At 36.5% G+C, this 22672-nt stretch overlaps 1 protein-coding gene across 2 annotated transcripts in view; it reads left to right on the top strand.

Moving 5' to 3' along the window:
* The window catches only part of Su(Tpl) (Suppressor of Triplolethal), a 113232-nt gene extending 90682 nt beyond the window's left edge, over positions 1-22550 (top strand). The window contains exons 3-13 of one of the 2 annotated variants that reach the window (XM_088261653.1): positions 1363-1452; positions 9149-9300; positions 10366-10659; positions 11686-11756; positions 12726-12882; positions 13167-13370; positions 16015-16136; positions 17495-17605; positions 18424-18520; positions 19395-19566; positions 20074-22550. In XM_088261653.1, the coding sequence (XP_088117779.1) occupies positions 1363-1452; positions 9149-9300; positions 10366-10659; positions 11686-11756; positions 12726-12882; positions 13167-13370; positions 16015-16136; positions 17495-17605; positions 18424-18520; positions 19395-19566; positions 20074-20226 (1623 nt within the window). In that variant the 3' untranslated portion in view covers positions 20227-22550. Of the gene's footprint in view, positions 1-1362; positions 1453-9148; positions 9301-10365; positions 10660-11685; positions 11757-12725; positions 12883-13166; positions 13371-16014; positions 16137-17494; positions 17606-18420; positions 18521-19394; positions 19567-20073 lie in introns of both variants that reach the window. The other variant, XM_088261652.1, reaches the window with a different exon arrangement.
* Positions 22551-22672: the final 122 nt, after the last annotated feature.

Below are 22672 nucleotides of genomic sequence, written 5' to 3'. Positions count from 1 at the left end.
TTTTATTGTTAAAAAAATGACATTAGTTTGAAAATGCTATATCTAGGCGAAACAATTGTAACAAAATTGATTTTTGTGTGTGTTTTTTTTAAACAATAAAATACAACTTAGTAGACTCAAAATATCAGTGTTTAATTTGAAATTTAATACATTAATCAAAGCAAACTTCTTTTAATGTGTTAAATACTTTTTGACGTAGTGCAGTCGATTCAAATTATTACAAGTATCTTGTATTTTCAGCATATAATATTTTCCAACACAACCATTTAGTATGTCAGGTTATCGTTTCTTGTTACCTTCGATTTTATTTTTTGGAGTCAAATTGACGATAAAGTAGCCTAATCGGCGTCGCTTATTTACGAAAATCACCGATTCGACTAATAATAGCCGACCTGTTCGAAGTTATCAAGCTATTGTGTTGACATAACCAGAGATAACAGACCCGTATTGTAGAGAGTTGACATTTCCACGGCCGACGCGATACACTGTACAGTGAAACCTCTCATAACGAGTAATTCGCGTAGCGAGCAACTCTTATAACGAATAATTCGCATAACGAGCAACTCTTATAACGAGTAATTCGCATAACGAGCAATTCTTATAACGAGTAATTCGCATAACGATCAACTGTTATAACGAGTAATTCGCATAACGAGCAACTCTTATAACGAGTAATTCGTATAACGAGCAAAAAAGACGTTAAAAGTTGATCCCTTAGCGAGCTTAGTCGAGCAGCTGGTTAATTTTTCACTACGTTCTTTATGGTGCATGTGGTTTTCAATTTTCAATTCAATATTTATTTATTTATAATTAACATACACATTACAAACTAAAATTTAAAGCGTATATGGTACATTAACAAAAAATCGAAAATAAGCAAGAATACCCTTATTATTTTTTTGACATCTCATCAAAGAAGAAGAAGAAGAATATGGAAGTCTGGACATTAACGGGGCTGACGACCGTAATAGGCTGGTTTAAGTGATCACTTAACACACGTGTAACATTCACCAATTCTACCCATTATTGACAACCACACCACTCAAATTCTTAAATGAAAAAAATATAATAATGAAAATTAACTCCTATAATTGGAAATAATTCGGATTTGTGAACTAGTATTTGGACACACTCAAAATGTTGTAAAGAATACTCTTGTTAAAGATGTAGAAGAACCCCGCTTCGGAATACCCCTTCAGACACATGGAACAGATATATATCCAGCGTGATATTGTTCAGCATAGCGATGCTCCCTACAGATTAAATTTTACGAATGTCCCGTAAACAAGGGTTGAAGAAGATCGCGGAATCTACACCAGTTTATGTACTTGCTAACAGGGATGTTTTACTTTTTGTTCGCAGAAAATCTCCATCCCCAATGGGTCCGGAGGCTCGCCGCCGCTCACATTCCGCTTCAGCCTGGCCAACAACGCCGAGATGGAGGGACCGCAGGTAAGCTTTTCAATAGCCGTTTAAAGCCTTTAGAAACAGTTTCAAAATTTATTAAAATCATGCTTAAAAAAAAATTACTTTTCCATCCAACCAATTATTTTAGGAAGCTGAACTTTTGTAGCTACGAGAAATCTATTGCCAACAGTGTCTAAAATATGTTTTCGGGCACCAAAATTTGTTTCTTAAAAAATATTAATAGATCTAGCCAAACAATGATTATTTCTTGGATGTTTTCCGCAGATACTTTGTGGCACATTTTATAATATCTTTATAAAGTTAATTAACTTTGTTTTCACCACTTTTTTTATTAATACAATTTGACCTACCGGTTTCGACAATACCTTGTCATCATTAGGGTTTATTTTAAATCAAAAACATTAAAATACTCTCACCAAAAACTTCCACACACTCCATAAAAATCCTAAATGTTATTTTTTTAAATAATTTTAATTAATTTTATATAGATAAACAATGATAAACAATGAATAATTTACTAGAAATCCCTTTTTGCAAATCCAGACATCGCGCAAAGGCACTCATTTTTCACACCTCCAAAACTGTTGAATTCAAAGACTTAATGTTAGACATTAATTACCTTAATTTTGTTTATATTTTAAATTTTGCTTAAATCATTGATTAAAAAAAATGGATCCGAGTACTTTCTTCTTTTAAACGTATAACTCAAACAGTACATATTTGCTAAGTTTTTTCATTTTCATCTTTTTGATTTTTTGTTTCCTGTTAAAATCAAATATTTGTAGTTTTTATTAGCACTTTTTATCTAATTTTATTTCTGATATCTATTGTATTCTTCCAGTGCACTTTTATTATAACCCGTTGTTCCGCAAAGCGTGTGCCGCGGCACACTGGTGTACCGTAGTGATTAGTTGGTGTGCCGCGGAAAAAAGTCTAGTTTTGTGAAAACAACACAATTTCTCTAAATTTTGATTGCGTGTACTCAGTTAAGTAAGCTCACATTTCGCATTAAACATAATATGTGAAATATGTTACCATAATATGGTAAAATCCACCTCTGAAATTTCTTAATTTCCTAAGTGTACCTTGAATATAAAAAGTTTGCGGAACACTGTTATAACCTAACACAAGCCATGCCTTTTTGGGATCTTTTTTCTTGTATTAATATTCTTTATTTTTTGTAGTTGTAATTATAATATATTGTGAAATGCAAAAGAATTTAAAATAAAAAAATAAAAAACTTTTACCCCATTGCCTTGCCCATTTGCCCGTTCGCCCGCCGGTAGTTCCTTCCGCACTACCATATGTCGTGCGATTGCGTAACCTAGCCGGCGATAATGGCACTTAATTGTATATTTAATTCAATATTGTTTCTCGCGATAACCTTCGGACCGCAGCAATATGCACGTATTCACAACCGCCTTTAAACTTTGACCTTATAACAGCAAGCGCCGTGGCGTAGTTGGGTAGACATTCGACTGCGAAATTAGCGTCGCGGGTTCGATTCCCGCCAATCGCAACATAAATTCAAGAAATATTTATTTTCAATTGGTGTGAATGTTTGTGATGCATTTTTAACATTTACCTTCCCTATGCTACTTGCAGACAAGCCTCTAAAAGTAGAGGCTTTGCGGGTTATTCCTTTTATAAAAACATTAATATTTACATCTCAACATAGATGAAGAAGAATATGGAAGTCTGGGAATTTACGGGGTATTTAGTAAAAAAAAACGGGCATCTCGTAGTATATAAAATAATTCGGGTAGAATCATTCGTCATTCCAAACAGGTCTCTGATTAATATGAACATGGAAATCTGGATATTTACGAGGCTTACGATCTGTCATAGGCCGGTCAATCAAATCTAATCACTCTGTTACACGTGTAAAATTCACCATCCTACACATAATTGACAACCACACTACTCAAATTAATTTTGGAACTTGTATATATCTATTTATAGCGTGGGCGTTTAATTTGTAGAACTCCATTTCGATTTATATTTTCAATATTAAAAACAAACACTATTTTTTAGAGTCTACTAAATTGTATTATTAAAAACACATAAAAATAAAATCTGTGACAATTGTTTAGTCTTGTTATGGGATTTTCAAACTACTATCTTGTATGTATCCTTGAATCGACATTTCTTTCTTGTGTGAATTCTGGGCACCATCCATGGTGGAATCGAGTAGGCTTTTTATTTAGCAGAGATCCGTATGAAGAGTATGTAAGATATTTATTGATTTGGCGTTTAATTTGTAGAACTCCATTTTAATTTATGTCTTAATTTTAAATCAAACACAGATTTTTTGAGTCTACTAAGTTGTATTTTATTAACAAAAACATTTGATCCATTAGATAGTCCATTTGATTTTCACATTCGTTTGATAATGCCCTAACAAGGCGAAACAATTGTCACAATATTAATTTTTGTTTTTGTGTTTTTGTTAATAAAATACAACTTAGTAGACTCAAAAAAATCTGTGTTTGATTTAAAATTAATACATAAAGTATGTAAGATTCTTAGCTACTTATGAAATATACGTAGTATATTATATTTATGATAAATATTGCGAATAAAAATCGTTCGCCGAGACTGATTTGAGAATTGACCCAGTGACGGGCGCACTTGCTTCATTAGCGCGCAGACTAGGAGACCAGGAGACTAGAAGACGAGCCGTATTCAGAAGGCGTTCGCCACAGATTTACATAGTTAGTGTGCGGGCTTCCCGCGGGTGCGGATTAGTCAGCCGCGCGGCAGACGTCACACTGCCGGACGGGAATACCTCGCGCCTATTTCTTATTCATCTCGACTGATCTCGGCTGATGCGACTAGTCTCTAAGCCTGTCTCTCTCCGCGAGGAGGAGGATAACAGGCATTTCGCCTTGCCCATTATGTGTCGGCCCACATTCTCGCGGCAAGCAACGGTATCTGCAATACACATGTTACGCCGCCTCGCCCAATTGTTATTGCGAGCGCTCGCTGAATAATCATGTTCGTTCGCCACATACTGTGGACTGCGCGGAGGCTGCTGCCTGCAAACTTGCTGTAACATCATCACCATTCATTGACTATGATGCTAAATGTGTGTATAAATTCACTATGTGAAGGACTCAACTGCTAAATGGAAAACTAAATAGTACGTAAATGGAGGAAAAGTATTGAAAGCTGTCCCACCGCATTCCCAGATCTGATACAGAAGCATCTAGGCTTCCTGACAGACCTCCTCATGCAAAGCAACTTTTTTGTTGTTTTGGTTTTATGAACTAAGTTACGAAATTGATGAGAAAAAGTACTATATTGAGAAAGGGGGAATAGCAGCAATATCTAGGGCAGTCGGGGTTGTATACCAGTACTCTTACACGCTTGCGAAAGCTACCGCGAAGGTGTACCTACGGGTCCATTGAGGATATGAAAAATATATGAGAAGTGTAATACATGTAGAGGATAGTTTCGAAAATTGCAGTTGTTTTCATCGACAGGTGAATATTAAACAGTAAAACTCAAAAATTCCAAACTAGTCGTGTGTAATGAAATGAAACTCAATATGTGGTATTATAAAAGTCTTGTTTTTTTTTTAAATGATCAACGTGTCATTGCACAACGTTAATGCCGAATCAATAAATAATATACATGAAGAGGCAGCAAGTCAACAGGATCCTCGTGATCTCGTCCACTGGTTATATATTGGGGATGGCATCCACCGTGCTGTGGCTCTGACGGTCTCATTTGTTGACTGGCGGACGCGCTGCCAGAAGCTCCACGAGCCAACTGAACAAAAACGCAAAAAAGCTTTTCATTCCTTGCGCCAAAGATATTTAATTTGCTGCCCGAAACCATTAAGAATTCCAGTAGTGATCATGTCTTTAAGAACAGTGTCCGTCGATGGTTGCTTCTCGTTGGAAGGGACAAGGTTAATTAAAGTCCAGGTGTAATTATTTTTTGTAAAACCTTTATGCTGTAAATTTTTATTGTATCTATTGTATGTAATGTATATAATCTAAAAAAAATTAAAAAAAACAAATAATAAAAATAATAATCATGTTTTTTTTTTATTTATGACGTTCTTGAAAGGAGTGAGCGATATATGTTCAATAAAAAAATGCTATACACTTCATAAATTCTAAACTGAGGGTAGAACTGTCAGCCTAAATTTCACATCTATCAAAATTACATAATATAGTAAAAAAAATGTATGTATCTATGAAATAAATAAATTAAATTAATTAAAAAAATAATCTGAATTTAATTACCTGAATCCTATTCTTGGGCAGTCAAAATTACGCGTATTTCGGATGTCGCGTCTGCGATTGCCAGCCATCTCCAGAACGCCTGGAGATGGTCGTCTTCCGGATGCGGGAAGCGGCCATTGCAATAAGCCGAGTATATAATGATCGACTGTGACGTATGATGTAGGATGAGTACGCACTCGTTACGAGAGTGACCCAAAAACCTAGTGTAGCGGTGCCGTCGATTCGGGCCCGATGTGGGAAAATTTTGGTCAAATTGCCGACTGCTCTCGATTCGCGTAGCTACAACGAAACACCAGACAATGATCACTTATTTAATAATTGAAATCGCCTCGTTTTTTTTACTAAATTTTAAATTAATTACCGACGTTTTCAATTTATTCACGAATATTATCGCTATTTTTTTGCATTTCACAGTATAATATAGTTACAAGTAAAAAAATATCATTTTATATTAATACAAAAAAAGATCACACAGAGGCCATGGCCTGTTTGTGGGTAAATATTTTATTTTGGGTTATAATAAGAAGTATTATTTTTTATGTTTTTTTTAATGAAAATAAATATGAAATTAACTCCTGTAATTGGAGATAATCCAGATATTGTGACCATGTATTTGGACACACTCAAAATGTTGTATATTATAAAGAGTACTGGAAAGAATACAATAGATTAAAAGTGGTAATATAAATCACAAATATTTGATTATAATAGAAAAGAAAAAATCAAAAAAATAAAATTCGAAATGTTAACAATAAGTATGCACTATACGAGTTATAAATTTAAAAGAAGAAGGTGCTTTTTTTTAATTAATTTAAATTAAAATCAATTTAAATAGGAGTAGTTCGTGTCTATCATATATGTATTTGTAGATTTGGCGTTTAATTTGTAGAGCTCCATTTTAATTTATAACGTCGTCGTACGTATAATAAATGATACTGAAATGAATAAAAAATGTAAATAGATTTAAAGTGCTAATATAAAATACAAATATTTGATTTTAACAGAAAAAAAATGAAAATGAAAAAAAGTTAAAATGAGTATTTATTAAATGATTAATAAGTTTAAAAGCAGAAGTAATTTAGATCTGTTTTTTTTTTAATAAATAATTTGAAATTAAAATGAATATTTTTTTAATCATTTTATCTTTTATAAATATTTTTGTAATTAATTTGTGTTTTTCATCGAGAAATCGTTTTCGTCTTGTATAAAATAAATTTAAATAACTATTTAAAAATTATCACGGGCCACAGCCGAATTATCTGTTGTTTTTATAGGCTTGGAAGAAAACCAGTTTTTTTTTTCAACTATCACATTTTGCCGTTGTAATATTTATTTCTTTATAATTTATACGGTAGATAGCGCGTTTTACAAGTAATACATTGAAAATAATAAAGATAAAAGAAAAAATATTACATAGCAGTGTTGATGTTATTTTTTTAAATACTGCTAATAAAACTATAGGTAGCATTTTAACATCTTAACATAGATGAAGAATAATATAGATATAAAAGTCTGGGTATTTACAGGGCTTATGACCTATCATAGGCTGGTTATTTGATAACTTTACACGCGTATAATATTCAACATTCTACCCATGATTGACAACCACACTACTCAAAATTTTGGAACTCCTAGAAATATCATAAATTTCATGACGCTTTATGTGTGAGACTGGAGCCATCTATGGGTGGTTGGAGAAAGCTTTTATTTAGCAGAGCCCTTTTAGAAATTTCTTTCAATAAATAAATACATATTATTTATTGAAAGAAATTTTAATATAAATTTAATTTAGCCTGGACTGATAGGTAGTGGCGTGCACAGATAATTTATTAGAGTAAGCAGTAGAGGTAGGCAGTAAGGTAAGCTAGGTGCTTCTTACTAGGGTAGGCAGTAGAGGTAGGTAGTAAGGTAAGCTGGTACTACTTAGTAAGGTAGGGTAGGTACTGGTTGCGTTTTTATATGTCACGCGGGTAAGTTAGGATAGGCACTGCTTTTCGGCCTATATGGTAGGCACGCCCCTGCTAGAGGCCAATCATGAAGTTATCACTGCATAAAAACGTATTTTAAAATCTCCATTACGTATTTTGTGAAACCCTTTTGGCGATGCATTGAAACCACTATTTAAGTTTTCGTAGCCAACGTGTATTTTATCTAAAATGTTGCTAAATTAAATTTGGCCATAAACCATTGATGTTACATTAGTCGAAGTTATTATTAATAGCCGAGTTATGTTGTCAACCTTGGTGTAACACGAGTTAGTGCATTGGGTCATATTTTCTTTTAATTTGAATATTGTTTAACCTTAGTAAACTAGTTTACGGAGCGTATGTTGAACATTTCTTACCAAACGTGATTGTAAAACCTCTGGACCGCCAGCGTACGAGACCTTGTACATAACTGAATAAAAATATACTCGTAAACACATTCATATTTGGGCGATACAGAATCAATTCCAAAATTATTATATTTTTATTTAATTTTTATGATTGGAGAATAAAAAATAATATTACCTTATTTAGACCCTTTTTCGTGTTATTTTTTGACACCTCAACAAAGATGAAGAAGAATCTTTTTATTTATTTATTTTTTTATAAATACATTTTTTTTAAATACATTATCAATTAAAATTTCACTTGGTAAAACCATTATTTCTTCAAACATATTGATGCCTGTGTTTTGATGCATTCTGTATCATTTTCAAACACCGTACAAACAAATATCAACTATGTACAGCTTTTCCGCATGTATTTTATTTGATTAGTGACCGGGTTTCGTCGTTACCGACATCACCAGACTGCTAAATACAATGTATCAAATGCAGTGTTTGAAAGTGATTTTAAGAAACAGTGATATTAACAAAGTGAAATTCAAATTTAAAAAATAAGTGCCACAAAGTGACTGCCGAATCAATTGATGAGACAATTTAATTTTTCACTGATATCTCAAAATTATTATAATGTTTATCATTGACTCTATCTAGTAGAAAACTTAAGTCTTTTTCTATAAATGTTTCTATATCCCGTCGTTCATGGGTATCTATGCGTGGAGTCTACTTTCAACACCATACATCTGAGACAAGTTTTTTTTTTTTAAAGGCCGCAAAGCCTTTATTTTAGAGTTTTGTCTGCAGGTAGGATAGTTAGAAAAGGTAAGGTATATGTGAAAAATACATTACACACACCCAGACCAATTAAAAATTACTATTTTAGACCATGTCTTGATGTTTAGTCCCAGTTTGATAATGCGGAGCGTTGTGCGTCTCGGGTGTGTTGTTCTCGTTTGGAGCGACAAACGTGTGGGTGTGTGGTTCTTGAGTGACGGTAGCCCCGTTTCATACCTTAGACATGTTATAGACCATGTCTTGATGTAAAGTCCCAGTTTGATAAAGCGGTGTGTCGTTCTCGTTTGGAGCGGCAGACTTGCGGGTGTGTGGCTCTGGAGTGACGGTAGGTTTGGTGTTGCAGGGATCCCTGGAGTGTCTGCAGGCGGCGGAGCCCCGCCAGCTGCGGGCGCTGGGGGCGCTGCCCACCCGTATGCGAGTGCTCGCTAACGAGGACGTGTACGAGGCTACCAAGCAGCGGATGGCCGTGGACGCAGAGAACCTCAAAAGCAAATGGTAACACCCTTATTTCAGTAATGTTCTACTGGTATCCTGTGACCAAACTTTTTACAATTTTTGTAATCTATTGATTACAAAAACCGATACTAAGTTTTCTTTTTGCAATGGTCACATTCTTCTCTTCTCCGTCTTAGTCCTCATTACTGAGGGCTGTGACCCTTGTAGAAGCTATGACTCTTCTCCAGTTATCCCTTGACTGCGCTGCACGTAACGTTCCAACCCCGAGGTGCCTGCTGCTGCCTTAAATTGATCAGTCCATCGTATGGGGATCTTCCTCTCCCTCTCTTCCCCTCTCTCTCTTCCCCTCCAGGCTACCGATCACAACCAGTCGTTCCAGGCTATCCTCATTGCTATGCGCAACGTGTCCACAGAACTGAAGAATCCATTATGTACAGACATTGCCCAGTCAAACCATCCAAGTGTAACTCCTGACGAATGGACTCGTTGGTGCGTCTAGCTGTCCATGGAATTCGAAGGATGCGCCTCCAACACCATTTTTTTAAATGTCATATAGTAGCAGTCTATTACTATGTGACTCCTGCATATATCGCAGGACCACTTACTGTATAATTGTGTGTTTGAAGCCATGGGGTTTGATTTTCAACCTGTTGGGGAATGAGTTTTTTTTTCCAAAGCAAGCTGTATGAGGAGTCGGTTTTCTTAAACATCTAAATTTTGTAATCAAAATGTCGTCACAAACACCAAAGTTCTTATTTTATTTGTGCCTTCTCAGACAAGTGCCATTCTCACAGATAATGAGAAAATGACTAAGAAAATATATATGGCGAATGTGAGCGGGAGAATAGAACGATGATGGTTGAAAAAGCTTGATCCGATCAATCAGAACCTAAAATCTAGTGGTGTCAAATATCTGCATTATCGGAGGGTATGTATGTGTCAAATATCTGCGTAATCGGAGGGTATGTATGACTAGATGTATGGGTGTGAAAGAAGCGAGGACTGTATCAGGACGGAAGAGTGTGGCTTTCCGCCTGCGGAAAATCGGTGAGATGGTAGTAATAGTAGTAGTAGTAGTGATCTAATGAGATTGTCTGTCGGCAGCACCCGGGTCATCAAGCCCAACCAGACAGACATCGGGCGCAAGGTGAAGGTGAAGCAGCAGCGGCCGCCCCCGCCGCGCGCGCCCTCGGCCCCCGCGCCGCCCGCCCCCCTCGCCGCCCACAGCCCCTTCAGCAGCGGCCAGCACAGCCACTCCAGCAGTAGTAGTAGTATTAGCTCCAATGGTGCCAGCCTGAGCATCCCCCCGGGGGGCGGCGCGGCGGCGGCGGCGCCCCCCTCCCAGCCGCGCCCCCCCAAACCCACGGGACACCCCGACCTGCTCAAGAGGCCAATCAAGTTAGTATATCTTACCATTTTATCTTATTCTTCTTTATTTAGGACTATGTTCTGTTATTCCCCGCTCCTCTCCTGGGAGGTGGAAGACCAGCTATCTCTCCATCGTTTAGGTGGTCTTCCTGGGGGTCTGCTACCTCTTATCCTACTGTCTGCTGCTATTCTAACCACTCGATCCGAACTTGCTCTTCCCACATGATTTCTCCAGAAATGTCTTCTTTCTATTCCCCATCGCACAACATCTTCGACATTGCAGATTTTTCTTATTCCAGAGTTTCTTACTTTGTCGCTAGTGTTAGGCCTGCAATGGGCCTTAGAGTCTTCATTTTGGTTGTTCTCAGAAGGCTTTTTGTTTTAACATTTTATCGCAATGATAATTGCAATAAAATCGCAATGATAATATGTTTTAACATTAATTTTGTTTTTAATTTTTGCAATTTTTTGCATTTTCCGCAAATGAAATTGTACTTTTGCAATACAATTGGGTCAAAATAAATATCATTGATTTATTAATTTTAATATTTATTCAATTTGTACTAGTGGCTGCGGCCCATGATCAGACGTCCAAGCAACTCTGAAATCTAGCCTCGGCTTACACCACTTACTATGTCCCTACTCAGGCTTCAACTTTATAAGTTTTATATTGAAAGCTTTAAAAAGAAAATTTGGGGATTAATAAAATTGTAATTTGTTCAGGATGCAATCTTGTTTCACATTTTCTACAAATTTCGCAACTTAGTTCATAAAACTAACAAAAAAATTGTTTTGCAAGAGAAGGTCTGTCAGGAAGCCTAGACGCTTCTGTAGCAGATCTGGGAATACGGTGAGACAGCTTTCAATATCATTTTATCGACACCTTCCCTTTAGAGACTTGTATCAATTTATCAGTCAGAATGCTGAGAATTGATGATATTTTCAAAAAATTATTTTATGTGAATGTAATTTTGTGAAGGTTAATAATAATGAAATAAATAATGTAATATGTGAACTGGGCATTTTTAAAAGTGGATTTTAATTCCTTGTTTTCAGAGAACGACTTATTCAACTCCTGGCTTTGAGGCCATATAAAAAGCCGGAGTTGTATGGTAGACTAGATATTGGTGAGTGTTATAATATGGAATAATATTATTTATAGATTTGGTGTTTAATTTGTAGAACTCCGCTTTAATTTATATATTAAACGTAAAGCAACATAAATCAAACACTGATTTTTTGACTCTACTTTTGAGTATTTTGTTATTAACCACCCCACGTTCGGGTTATTTTCTGAATTAAAGCAGTAGAAAAAAAAAATATTTTTTTCTGCAGAATTATGAAAACAGATTTTTTTGCCATTATAGGTGCTTTTAGGACGGAACTGATGTACCTTTACGTTAGCATGTTCCCTCTCTCTGTCTCGCATTAAATATTTTTGGCACAGGGTTAGTGTAATGGTGCAAAAAAAATGACGCGTTTCACGTACATTCGTATATGTTGGGCGGTTAAAAACTCATAAAAATAAATCACTGTTTGATTTTAACATTTGATATATAAAGTAGAATAATATTACTTGGAGTTATTACTTTTGATTGCTTTGAGATATTGGTGGATATTTAAAAAAAAAAATATTTATATATAGTTTGAGAAATCGTTGAAAAATTAATGTTCAAAAATTAATCTGGGAAAATGACCGTTCTAATAATGAGGCGAGAGCCCCTTTGTCAACGTTTAGTCCACTCAAAATTATCATCATTGACTGACTGTCAATGAGATGTCGCTAATAGCAATCGCTACCGTGCTTCTGTACAAGATCAAATGTTCTCACCAGTGAGCATCAGTGCCTTAAACACTGGCACTTTTATTGACAATAATAATAATAGTGTAAAAAAAAAAAATCTTTTTTCTATAGTACAATTTGAACACTGGACCCTATATTGAAAACTAACAAAAGTTACCCAATATATATTTTTGAAATAAATACCAAATATTTTGTAATTTAAATATTGTGTAATTTTTAGTAAATCGTAGAAGATGGGTTATGTAGAATAAGTTAGTGGCAGAAATCTGAGTGATGTGTTTACGTGTTTCAGAGGGAATTAAGGATAAGGAACGTAGTGTAGTGAAGACGATACTGCAGCAGATCTCGTGCCTAAAGGACAACAGCTACCAACTTCACCGGCATCTCTGGAACGATGTCATTGATGACTGGCGCTTTTATTCCGAAGAGGAGAAACAAATACTCAAGCGGTAATTATTCTGATTCTAATTCTATTTTCTTAGGATCATCAGATGTATGGATGTGAAGGAAGCTAGGAGTTGCATGTTAGGACAAAAGAATGTCGCGTTCCATACTCTCTACCTACTCTTGCGGAGAAATGGTATGATGGTAGTAGTAGTAGTGCATATAAATAAAAAGAAATAGTGGTATTTACCAAGTAAAATTTTAAATAAAAATAATCATTTATCTTTGTCGCATGTGAATTTTTATCATTCTGGTATGGGTTTTAAGATTATGTTTGATCTTTCGGCAGTCGCAAGCCGCAAAACCTGACCCCCCCCCTGAGCTCGGACTCGGGGCACTCGCCGTCGCCGCCCCCGCACAAGCGGCCCGCGCCCTCGCCCTCCGGAGCGCTCCCCGGCGCCGCCCAGCCCGGCCCGCAGCCGCCCATCAAGAAGCAGCGCATCTCCCACTACCGCAAGCCCGGCCCGCAGCTGCCGCAGGACGCCAACACCAGGTAGGCTGTCCGCCACACTGCGTCGCTCCATCCGTACTGGTTGTGATAGGTAGCCTGGAGGGGAAGAGAGTTCAGGCAGTAGCAGGCACCTCGGTGGTTGGAGCGCTACGTGCAATATAAATCTTCTCTTCTTCTTATTGTAGGCTTTGCGGCCTGTTTTTAAAAAGGATTAGCCTCCTGCGACGTCGATTCCCAGCTATCGACCCATCTCTTTGGTGGTCTGGACTGGGAGTCGTCTACTATTTGGTTGGCCGTACAGTGCGATGTGGGGGAGTCTGGATAGTTCCATTCTCCTCACATGCGCATTCCATTGTCTCCTTTGTTGCCTTCCCCACCTAACGACATCTTCGATCTCGCATATTTCCCTGATCCTGGCGTATGGCAATATAAATTATAATTATAATGCAGAATAATTTATCATCAAAGACAGTCACACGAGGTACAGTAGATCCAACTAAATGATTTTGTAAAACAATATCATATGTTCCCGTAAAAAAAATAATTTTAATGAAGAATTAAAATTAATGAAAAATATAACCGCTATAAAGGCCGCAAAAAAGATGCGGCCGCATGCGGCCAGCGGGCCACGAGTTGACATGTCTGGTAAAGATGATCAACAGTTAAAAAAAAGTATGAATATTATCATGACTTTTTAAAGATGTTTTTGGCTGAAATTCTCGCGGCCACTGTGAGAATTGGGTAAATGGAACATCTATAGGGATAATGGCCTCAGTGACACTAATACACCGCTACAAAGTATTGAATAATAAAATTGCGCGTAAACAATATTGGACACCTTGGCAATGCGACGTCTTTATGACATTGAAAACGCACTCTCTAGTTCATATGTTCAGTTATTAACCTCGCGGAAATAGATTTTATTTCCATTTTGCTGACATTGCAAACATAAACCGTCGAACTCTGGAAAGGGATCTTGCTGAGTTTGGAACGGTTTGTCACGGCCTGAATGAGTGAATAGGTTTAGTGACCTCGACTATAAAATATGAATACCAATAAACAACGCCGACTGCTATTTGCCCTGTTAGTATCTGTGTTTGTTTTGTAACCAATGCTCTGCTCATCAAATTGCTCATTTAACATTTTGTGTAAATTGTATTTGACGCATTTGTTCATAAATATTCGTAATTTAAAACTTTTTTTTAACAAATCAAAATAAAATTAATGCGGTTTATATAATTTTAATTAACAAATAAATAAGTGGGTACTTTAAGCAATATTATATAATTTACTAACAAGATATTTCTTGTTTTTTGTTTACATGTCACTTTAATTATATTGGTATTGTTTTAATAGGTTACTGTTATTTATGTTTTGAATGTTATTACAATGCAAAATTGTTATAACAGAACTAGTCAAATGAATAATTTAGAGGTGTTAGAAATAAAAAAAAGCGGTTAAACAAAAATTAAATGTAATTAATAACCAAATAAACGTTAGTCAAAGTCCCATTTTGAATATTTTTCCCATAAAATCAAACCCAACCTAAACAGAGTTATCCCCTTCCTTGCTCTTACCCCTCCTTAAAACACCATTACCCCCACCCCTACCCTTTTGAAATCCAACAACTTGTACACTGTTTCTTTTTATATATATATTTAGTAATAAATGTAACCCTGAAGAGGGCAACAGGTTGTTGCCGAAACTAGTTGGTTAATAAAAATGTGAGTGGATCAGAACACAAAGTATTTTTATTTCTCGAAATAATATACTGTTATTTAACTTCAAATCATGACTTAGTATCATCAAGGACTTATATAAACACAAATTTATGTTTTTTTTTTATAAATATAAATTATTTATATAAAGATAATGAAAAATTCCTTGTTTATTAACAACGCATGATGCAAGTGTTTACATAAAGAGAAATAATGTAAAATAACAATAAAGTCTATTTTATTTATTGTTTCGGCATTCACTTTGTGGCAAGACATGATGAAATTGTAAAAGAAAAATGCTTGTTTTTACCACTTGAGTGGTAAAGAGACAAGTGTTTTTCTTTTACAATTTAACACATTGACTGCCAACTACGGGACAACTCGTAGATTGCGTTATTTGCTAGGACGCCGACAACGACTCGTACTGTGTTTACTTGCCATATTCCTGCAGCTATGATAAAATTCGTTTTAGATCAGTGCTAATATGGATAGATGGCCCTTGGGAAGAGAACAAAAAATCAATGCTGAATTACAAGAGCAGAAAATTTATTAATAAATAAATATAATTATTAAAATTCATTAATGAAGAAGTAAAAGAATATTTATAAAGAATTGGCTTCTTAGACCGGAATTCTGAAAATGCCGTGGCAGTTAACATGTTAATTAAGTCTATCGTATAGTTTATAAAATGAAATAACTTTGTTATAACCACTTTTTTATTAATACAATTTAACCTACCGGTTTCAACATGAACCTTGTCATCATCATCAACAAAGTTATTTCATATTTATAAAGTTTATGAAATGTGCCACAAAGTATCTGCGGAAAACATTCATGAAACTATCATATAGTCTTAATGGAATGAATTGAACAGTTTTGGAGCTATGAAAAATGAGTGTCTTTGCGCCAGTCTGGATTTCTAGTACACTATTTGATTTGTACCATAATGTGAATTTGTCGTGTTACAGAGAAGGGTCAGGATCTCCTGCGGCCCTCAGCAACGGTTACCACTCGTCCACCAGCGTGAGTAGCGGAGAGCGGAAGGGCTACAGTGACGAGGACACGCCACCTCCGGCCCCCCAGACTCCCAGTACGTACCTTCCACTCTACTTGCCAAACCTATGCATCCTAACCTTCTTCTTCTCGGTGTAGGCCTTGTGGCCTGTTTTTAAGAGAGATTAGCCTCCTGTGATGTTGATTCCCAGCTGTCGATCCATCTCTTTGGTGGTCTGCCCGGGAGTCGTCTACCTTGGGAACGTCTACCATACAGTGCAATGCGGGGGAGCCTGGATGGTTTCATTCTCCTGCGCATACCATAGTCTCCTTCATTGCCTTCCCCACCTGACGACATCTTCGATCTCGCATATTTCCCTTATCCTAGCGTTTCTAATTCTGTCTCGTAGACTCTTGCCAAATATTCTTCTTAAAGTCTTCATTTCTGACACTCTAAGCGCGTTTCTTGTGCTAGCGGTGTCCGCTCTATCCTAATCAACCGGTTCAATTTTGACCAGTTTAATCAGTTTAGCCCGAGTGTGACTCGGGCAAGGAGTTTATATTACATTGATGAGTCCGAGTGCTGCTCGGACTCATTGATTTGCCAAGTCAAATATATTTATGTGTTTGTTTTTATTGACTAAACCGAGCAATGTTTGGGCAGTCTTGTTTTGACTTGTTGGTGACGATTTTCTGCACTGATGAATTTTCTCACCAAAATTCGACTATTAAGTGGTTAACAAAAAGTTCATACTAAAAAAATAAATTTTGTAAATCCTTGAATTAGTAAAATCATTTAATTTACCAGCGCTCAAATCCCACCATTAGGCAAACGTATTTTTTCACAGTGGCTTTGTTTCGTTTTGTTTAACAAAATTTCAACATACAGATAAGGAAACAATTCTATCTCTATCTTTATAAATATTATATAGTATACTCATTTACCCCGGTCAAAAGGGTAAATGAGTATACTATATAATCCACCCTTCACACAAATTGTTGTTTTGATAATATAATATTTATCAACTCATTACAATATACGTATATCCTTTTTCAATCTCTGGCCAATATTGAATGGAAAGAGTTATATTATCCAAAACATAGTAATCGTTTAAAATTTGTCTGGTGCATTTAGTTTTTTTTATTATTTTATTTTATTTATTTAGAAATTTATCAGAACATTAACATATATTTACAATAATGAATAACAAATAAAACAGGTAAGTGTAACATTCAAATTTCACAAATTTTAAATGAGTGAAAAGTAAACAGCAAAAATAAAATATAGCAAAAGTTAAGAAGATTAATAGGCAGACTTGATTTAGAGCTAAAGTAAAAATAATAATAAAAAAAAACACAAACAGTTGAGAAGAGCAATAAAGTAAAAATAAATGCTTTAAGGCAACAGCAAAAAAATATATATTAAAATTAATAGTTAAAAATTTTCTTTTGCAGCTAAGAGGGATAATGGCTACTCGCTCAGTTTCGGTACCGCCAAAAACTTTCTTGGAACTCCACCCAAGAGAGGCAGTTACGAGACTAGTCCCACAGTTTCTCCTCTTCCCGGTAAGACTTTTTATACAAATATATTTTTACCATACAAAAGTACGATAGATACATAATAAAAAATAAATACATTGAAACCCCTATTTTACGTTTTTCAATGGACTGAATAAAAAACTTAAATGGAGAGATTTTTTAAAAAAAATGTTAAATCATGTAGATGAGCTTTTTTTGCATACAAAAACCTTAATGGATGGAATGTATAAATTGGAAGTATTGAATGAAACATTAAATTTGATATTTGTGTAAAAATTGTAATAACTCAACGATTATAAAAATGTAAAAACTGCAAGTTAAAAGCGTTACAGATTGACTCAAAAATTGAATGACAGGATATTTTCGACATAAATTTGGGGAAAATAAACATAAATGTATGAAAATACATCGGGACTGAAATAATCACACGCAATTGGTGGGAACATGTTAAATCCGGGTTTCACTGTCTATATGTATTTCAAGCATTTAAGCTTTCTGGGCAGATGTTTTAACAAAATATTTGTCATGTTAATACATATATAACTCACCAAGATTTTTGTCTGCCGGTTTTGAGATATACCTGACTCTTCGTTAGAATAAGCACTTATTCTAACCCTTAGCCGCATCCAGTGTTGCACAGGACATTGCATGCTTAACCTTTCTCTGTTATGTATTTAATTACTCCTTGGTCTTTATTTCCTTCAATGGTGGTTTTCATAAAGCTGTAGTGTCGTATCGACTGGCCTACCATCTCATTCAACGGACTTGTGTTCTCATTCTTTTTCAGCACTATGTATATATATTTTTAAATATTTTAAATGTTGTGTTTTGTTTTGTTGTAGTAGTCAAGGGCGGGTCACCATTGTGCGGTAGTGCTCGTGACAAGTCTCCCGACAGTACCACGGCGGGCGGGGTGCAACAGGACTTGGCGGACTTCACCGGGTTAGTACATGCGCTAACATTCATATTGCAGTCATTTCTCAAAAGTTTTATATATGCATTGTTGTAACAATCGCATTTGTATCTTAGTTGGAAATGACAGATGCAGCTCCCGTCTGTTGAGAAGTTTTTAAAATAAATAAGCTTCTCTACTTTAAAACTTGATGTTGAATAATTGGGCAGAATGGTGAACGCCGCAATGTATATAGTAATCACGTATGCCAGATAGTAAGCCTTGGAATGCTCGATAATGATGATAATAAATTTGGATAATTTATATAGTGCCATTTTTGTTAAATAATACCTCGAATGCGCTCAAACTTCTATATTACTTTTGTGTAAAAAGTAGACGCTTCGTCCTTGTTTAGACAGTTTGACTCTGTTTAGACACCAATAGTATTTATCTTGATATATATCGGTAGTGTAAAGGCAAAGGGGTATATCTGTCTCAGACCAAATTTTACAGGTGAGCACAAACAAACTTGTGAAATTAAATAACTCATTTGTTTTATGTATTTTTATATAAACATATCTTAATAAAACTAAATAAGTATTGGAACTACAGCTATATCATTTTCCAGATTATGGAATACACTATTTAAGACGTTTATTTGTGGAACAAACTTAGAAAATGAATATTTGACAGATATACCCCTTTGCCATTACACTACCGATATATCATCCTTAGTTATTGTCTCAATACATAATTGCAACCTTTTTTGGGAATGTTATGTAGGCAAATATTGGCAGATAGCCATATTCAGTTTTGGATCATGAAAAAATCTTTTTTATAGTAAAGTTTAGTTCTATAAGCCCTATTCGGTGATAGTAGTACGCGAGAAGAGTTCTGAAGGTGTTTTTGACTATTCCTCGGCAGGCAGTACACGGAGATCCGCAATGCGGAGCAGCGGCGGCGCTACAAGGCGGAGTTTGCGGCGCAGTACGAGCGCTACCGCGTGCTGCACGGCCGCGTGTACGAGGTCACCAGCGTCTTCACGCAACTCGAGGAGCGCCTGCGCTGCCAGCCATCCGGCACACCCAAACATAAGGTGAGACTGCACTTCATCCCTTTAACACATTTCAGACGGGTATTATTTATGCCTGCGGACCGCTGGTGACGGGATTTGATAATTATGTACATATAGTTATGACCTTAACAAAGAGATTGGTGTATAAAATATTCATATAAAAACCTTGTTAGGGCATTATCAAACTACTGTCAGTCATTTCATTAATTGATTCGGCAGTCACTTTGTGGTAAAATGTATCCATTTTTAAGTTTTACTTATACATATACGGTGTTGGAAATGATGCGGAATGATTGTCACAGTAGATTTTAAGAAATAGTGGTATTTACTGTCAGTAGTAGTAATGCCCTAACAAGGCAAAACAGTTATCACAAATTTTATTTTTTATGTTTTTAACACAAAAAATTAAACATACAACTTAGTAAGACTCTAAAAATCAGTGTTTGATTTAAATATTGAAAATATAAATTACCGAGTTCTGCAAATTAAACTCCACTTGAATTAATAAAGGATGGTTTGTTTTTTCAGGAAATCAAGAAGCAGATAGTGCAGGAGTACCAGCGCACGCAGAGCGACACGGAGTACCAGCAGGCCATGGCGCACTTCAAGTACCTGCACCTCAAGCTGGCGCACATCAAGCGCCTCGTCATGGAGTACGACCGGCGCGACCCCGCCCACTGACCCCGCTCCCCTCCCCCCGCACCTAGTACTTGTGATATCTCCATACCGGTCACCTTCACCCCGCGGAGGCCGCCAGCAAGGGCATTATGTTCCCTAAATTATTGTTACTCGTTAATTTAGATTCCACGCACTCGGAAAGAGGATTGTTTACGTTCTTTTTGTTACAATTTATTAATTCCTATTTTTTATTGTTGGTCTATTTTCTTATGTAGGTTAAAATGAGGAGTTCTAGCTGTCCGAACGCGGCGCCAAGTCGGCCGCGGGAGCGAGGTCGCCCGGATATACGGCCATATCTCAATATCCGGCGCGATCGCGCTCCCGGGGCGACTCGCGCGCCACTGTCCTTACGAAACCATCCCTAGCGTGAAGATGAAACCATTTTCGGTCCATAAAGTATAAATTTGCCATTTGCTTCGTTTTTAGAGTTTACGAAGATGTTTTCTCTTCCCGTGTTGTTAACTTTGCCAAGCTTCTCTCCGTCAAAAAAATCTCAACGAGCGTCCATTTTAGATTACGCGTAATTTAATTTACCGATGTAGGAAATAGGATTTCCGAAAGATTCCGTTCAATAAGGATCGGAGTACGCGCACGCCCGCAGAGGGCGTATAATAATGACAAAAGACAAAATGTTTAATTACGAGACATGCACCTAAAATGTGTCTTCCGATCTGTGATTTGAATTTAGTTAATATTGGATGTCATCCCTTTTGATCAATTTACTGGCCATGATATTTGCGAAGAGTACTCATTTTGTCCTCGTCCCGGTTGGGAAGTGTCGCGGTGGGAGGCGAGGGAGGCTCGCACTGACTTACGCTATGAATACTGACTTAGGCTTTGTAACCAATATACCTACTATTTAAGTTAGCGTTAAGAAACAAATCCCGTGGCCGGCGAGACTCCGGCCGTCGGTTACTTTGGTTTTATTTGTTTATTTTGTTTGAAGAAAATCTAAAAAAAGACATAAAACACGAAATAATAAAAAAGATAGGGAATATATGTAGGAGTAGTAATGAGCGGGAAGCGTGTGAACGTGTGCGTGTGCGCCGTGCTTCACCGCACGGTGTCCACCAATGTGTATACTGTGCTTCACCCGAAAGTGTTCACCACTGCGCTTCGTCGCAGTGTCCACTGTGCCTCATGGCGGCGCTCACCGGCGTGAGCGCTGCGCTTCACCATACAGTGTTCGCCTGCGTGTGCACTGTATCGCATTCTTCACCTCGGTGTTCACTGCGCTTCATGCGGTGTTCACCAGTGGGTACACTGCGTCTCATCGCATTGCAGCGTTCGCCAGAGAGTGCGCTGTGTTCCGTCGCAGTGTTGACCAGAGTGAACGCTGCGCTTCACCACATCACCTTCATTCATCACGCAACCCGTACCCGTTAGCGTTATTATTTGTTTTTCCAGTCATATAATATTATTTTATTACCCCTGTTACGTTCATGCCAATGAAGAAACTACCATGACAATTGTTTATTGTTTGACCGTGTCTTTGAGTGAACCAACACGCTTGTATAGTGATATATTATTATGTACGCTACATATTATTGTTTGATGCGGAAGGAACACTTGTCGACACACGTACATGTATTATGTAACGCATTATTTATTTTGTATATACGCATCTCCATTCATGTAAGTCATGGCACAGTGTACATAAAGTTATGTTTGCGTAGTGTGGTAGTTTGTTATGGTTTATCTCGGGGGATACTGTTGTGACTATGAGAAGACTATCCCAAGTGGCGTGTTGCCTATTATATTCTAATATTAGTGACAAATATGCGGTACAATCCCTATACATTATAGGCAATCATTTTATATCTCAAATCTATTCTTATATCTCTGTTATATGGAAGAATATATTCGGTTAGCCACACGAGCCTTCTGCAATCTAGGATTAGGAAAATATTTGGAATATTTAGTGCCTGTACGAAATTACGTTGCCTATAATTTGTATAAGTCAATGTTGTCATTGGTTAGTTATTAGCGTAAGGTGAACTCTCTATGCCTTCTGTTAAGGTTGGACAGTGCTCATTGTGTGATAGGATTATTTATATACAAACACAATGAGCGGAGGCGCAGAGAGAAGGGGCGAACAGGAAGACAGCCGGCTCGGCGGAGTGGGGAGTGGGGGGTGCCACTTGGGATATAGAGTAATAGTGCCTGAGTTACTGCAGTTAGGATATTGGAAAAGGGAAGAGAGTTCCTCGTGTGTCGAGGACAAAATCCTAAATATTGTAATCTAAGTACATAATACATATGTGAAAAAGAAAATAAGAAAATGAAAAAATAAAATTCTATACTTATATATGCATGCAGCAAAGAAACCTTGGTTTTATTTACCTCCCAAAACACTATCCCCTCAAACTAAGGTACCTATATATTGTGGGTATTCTGTCAAAAAACGTTAACTCTAAAATCCCTGTTATTTAAAGCTGGAATAAAATAC

This window comes from Brachycentrus maculatus, unplaced genomic scaffold (genome assembly GCF_059751285.1).
Source record: "Brachycentrus maculatus isolate JH-2025_06_01 unplaced genomic scaffold, ASM5975128v1 h1tg000163l, whole genome shotgun sequence".
NCBI classification, from domain to species: Eukaryota; Metazoa; Arthropoda; class Insecta; order Trichoptera; family Brachycentridae; genus Brachycentrus; species Brachycentrus maculatus.
This window is presented reverse-complemented; position numbering and strand designations above follow the sequence as displayed.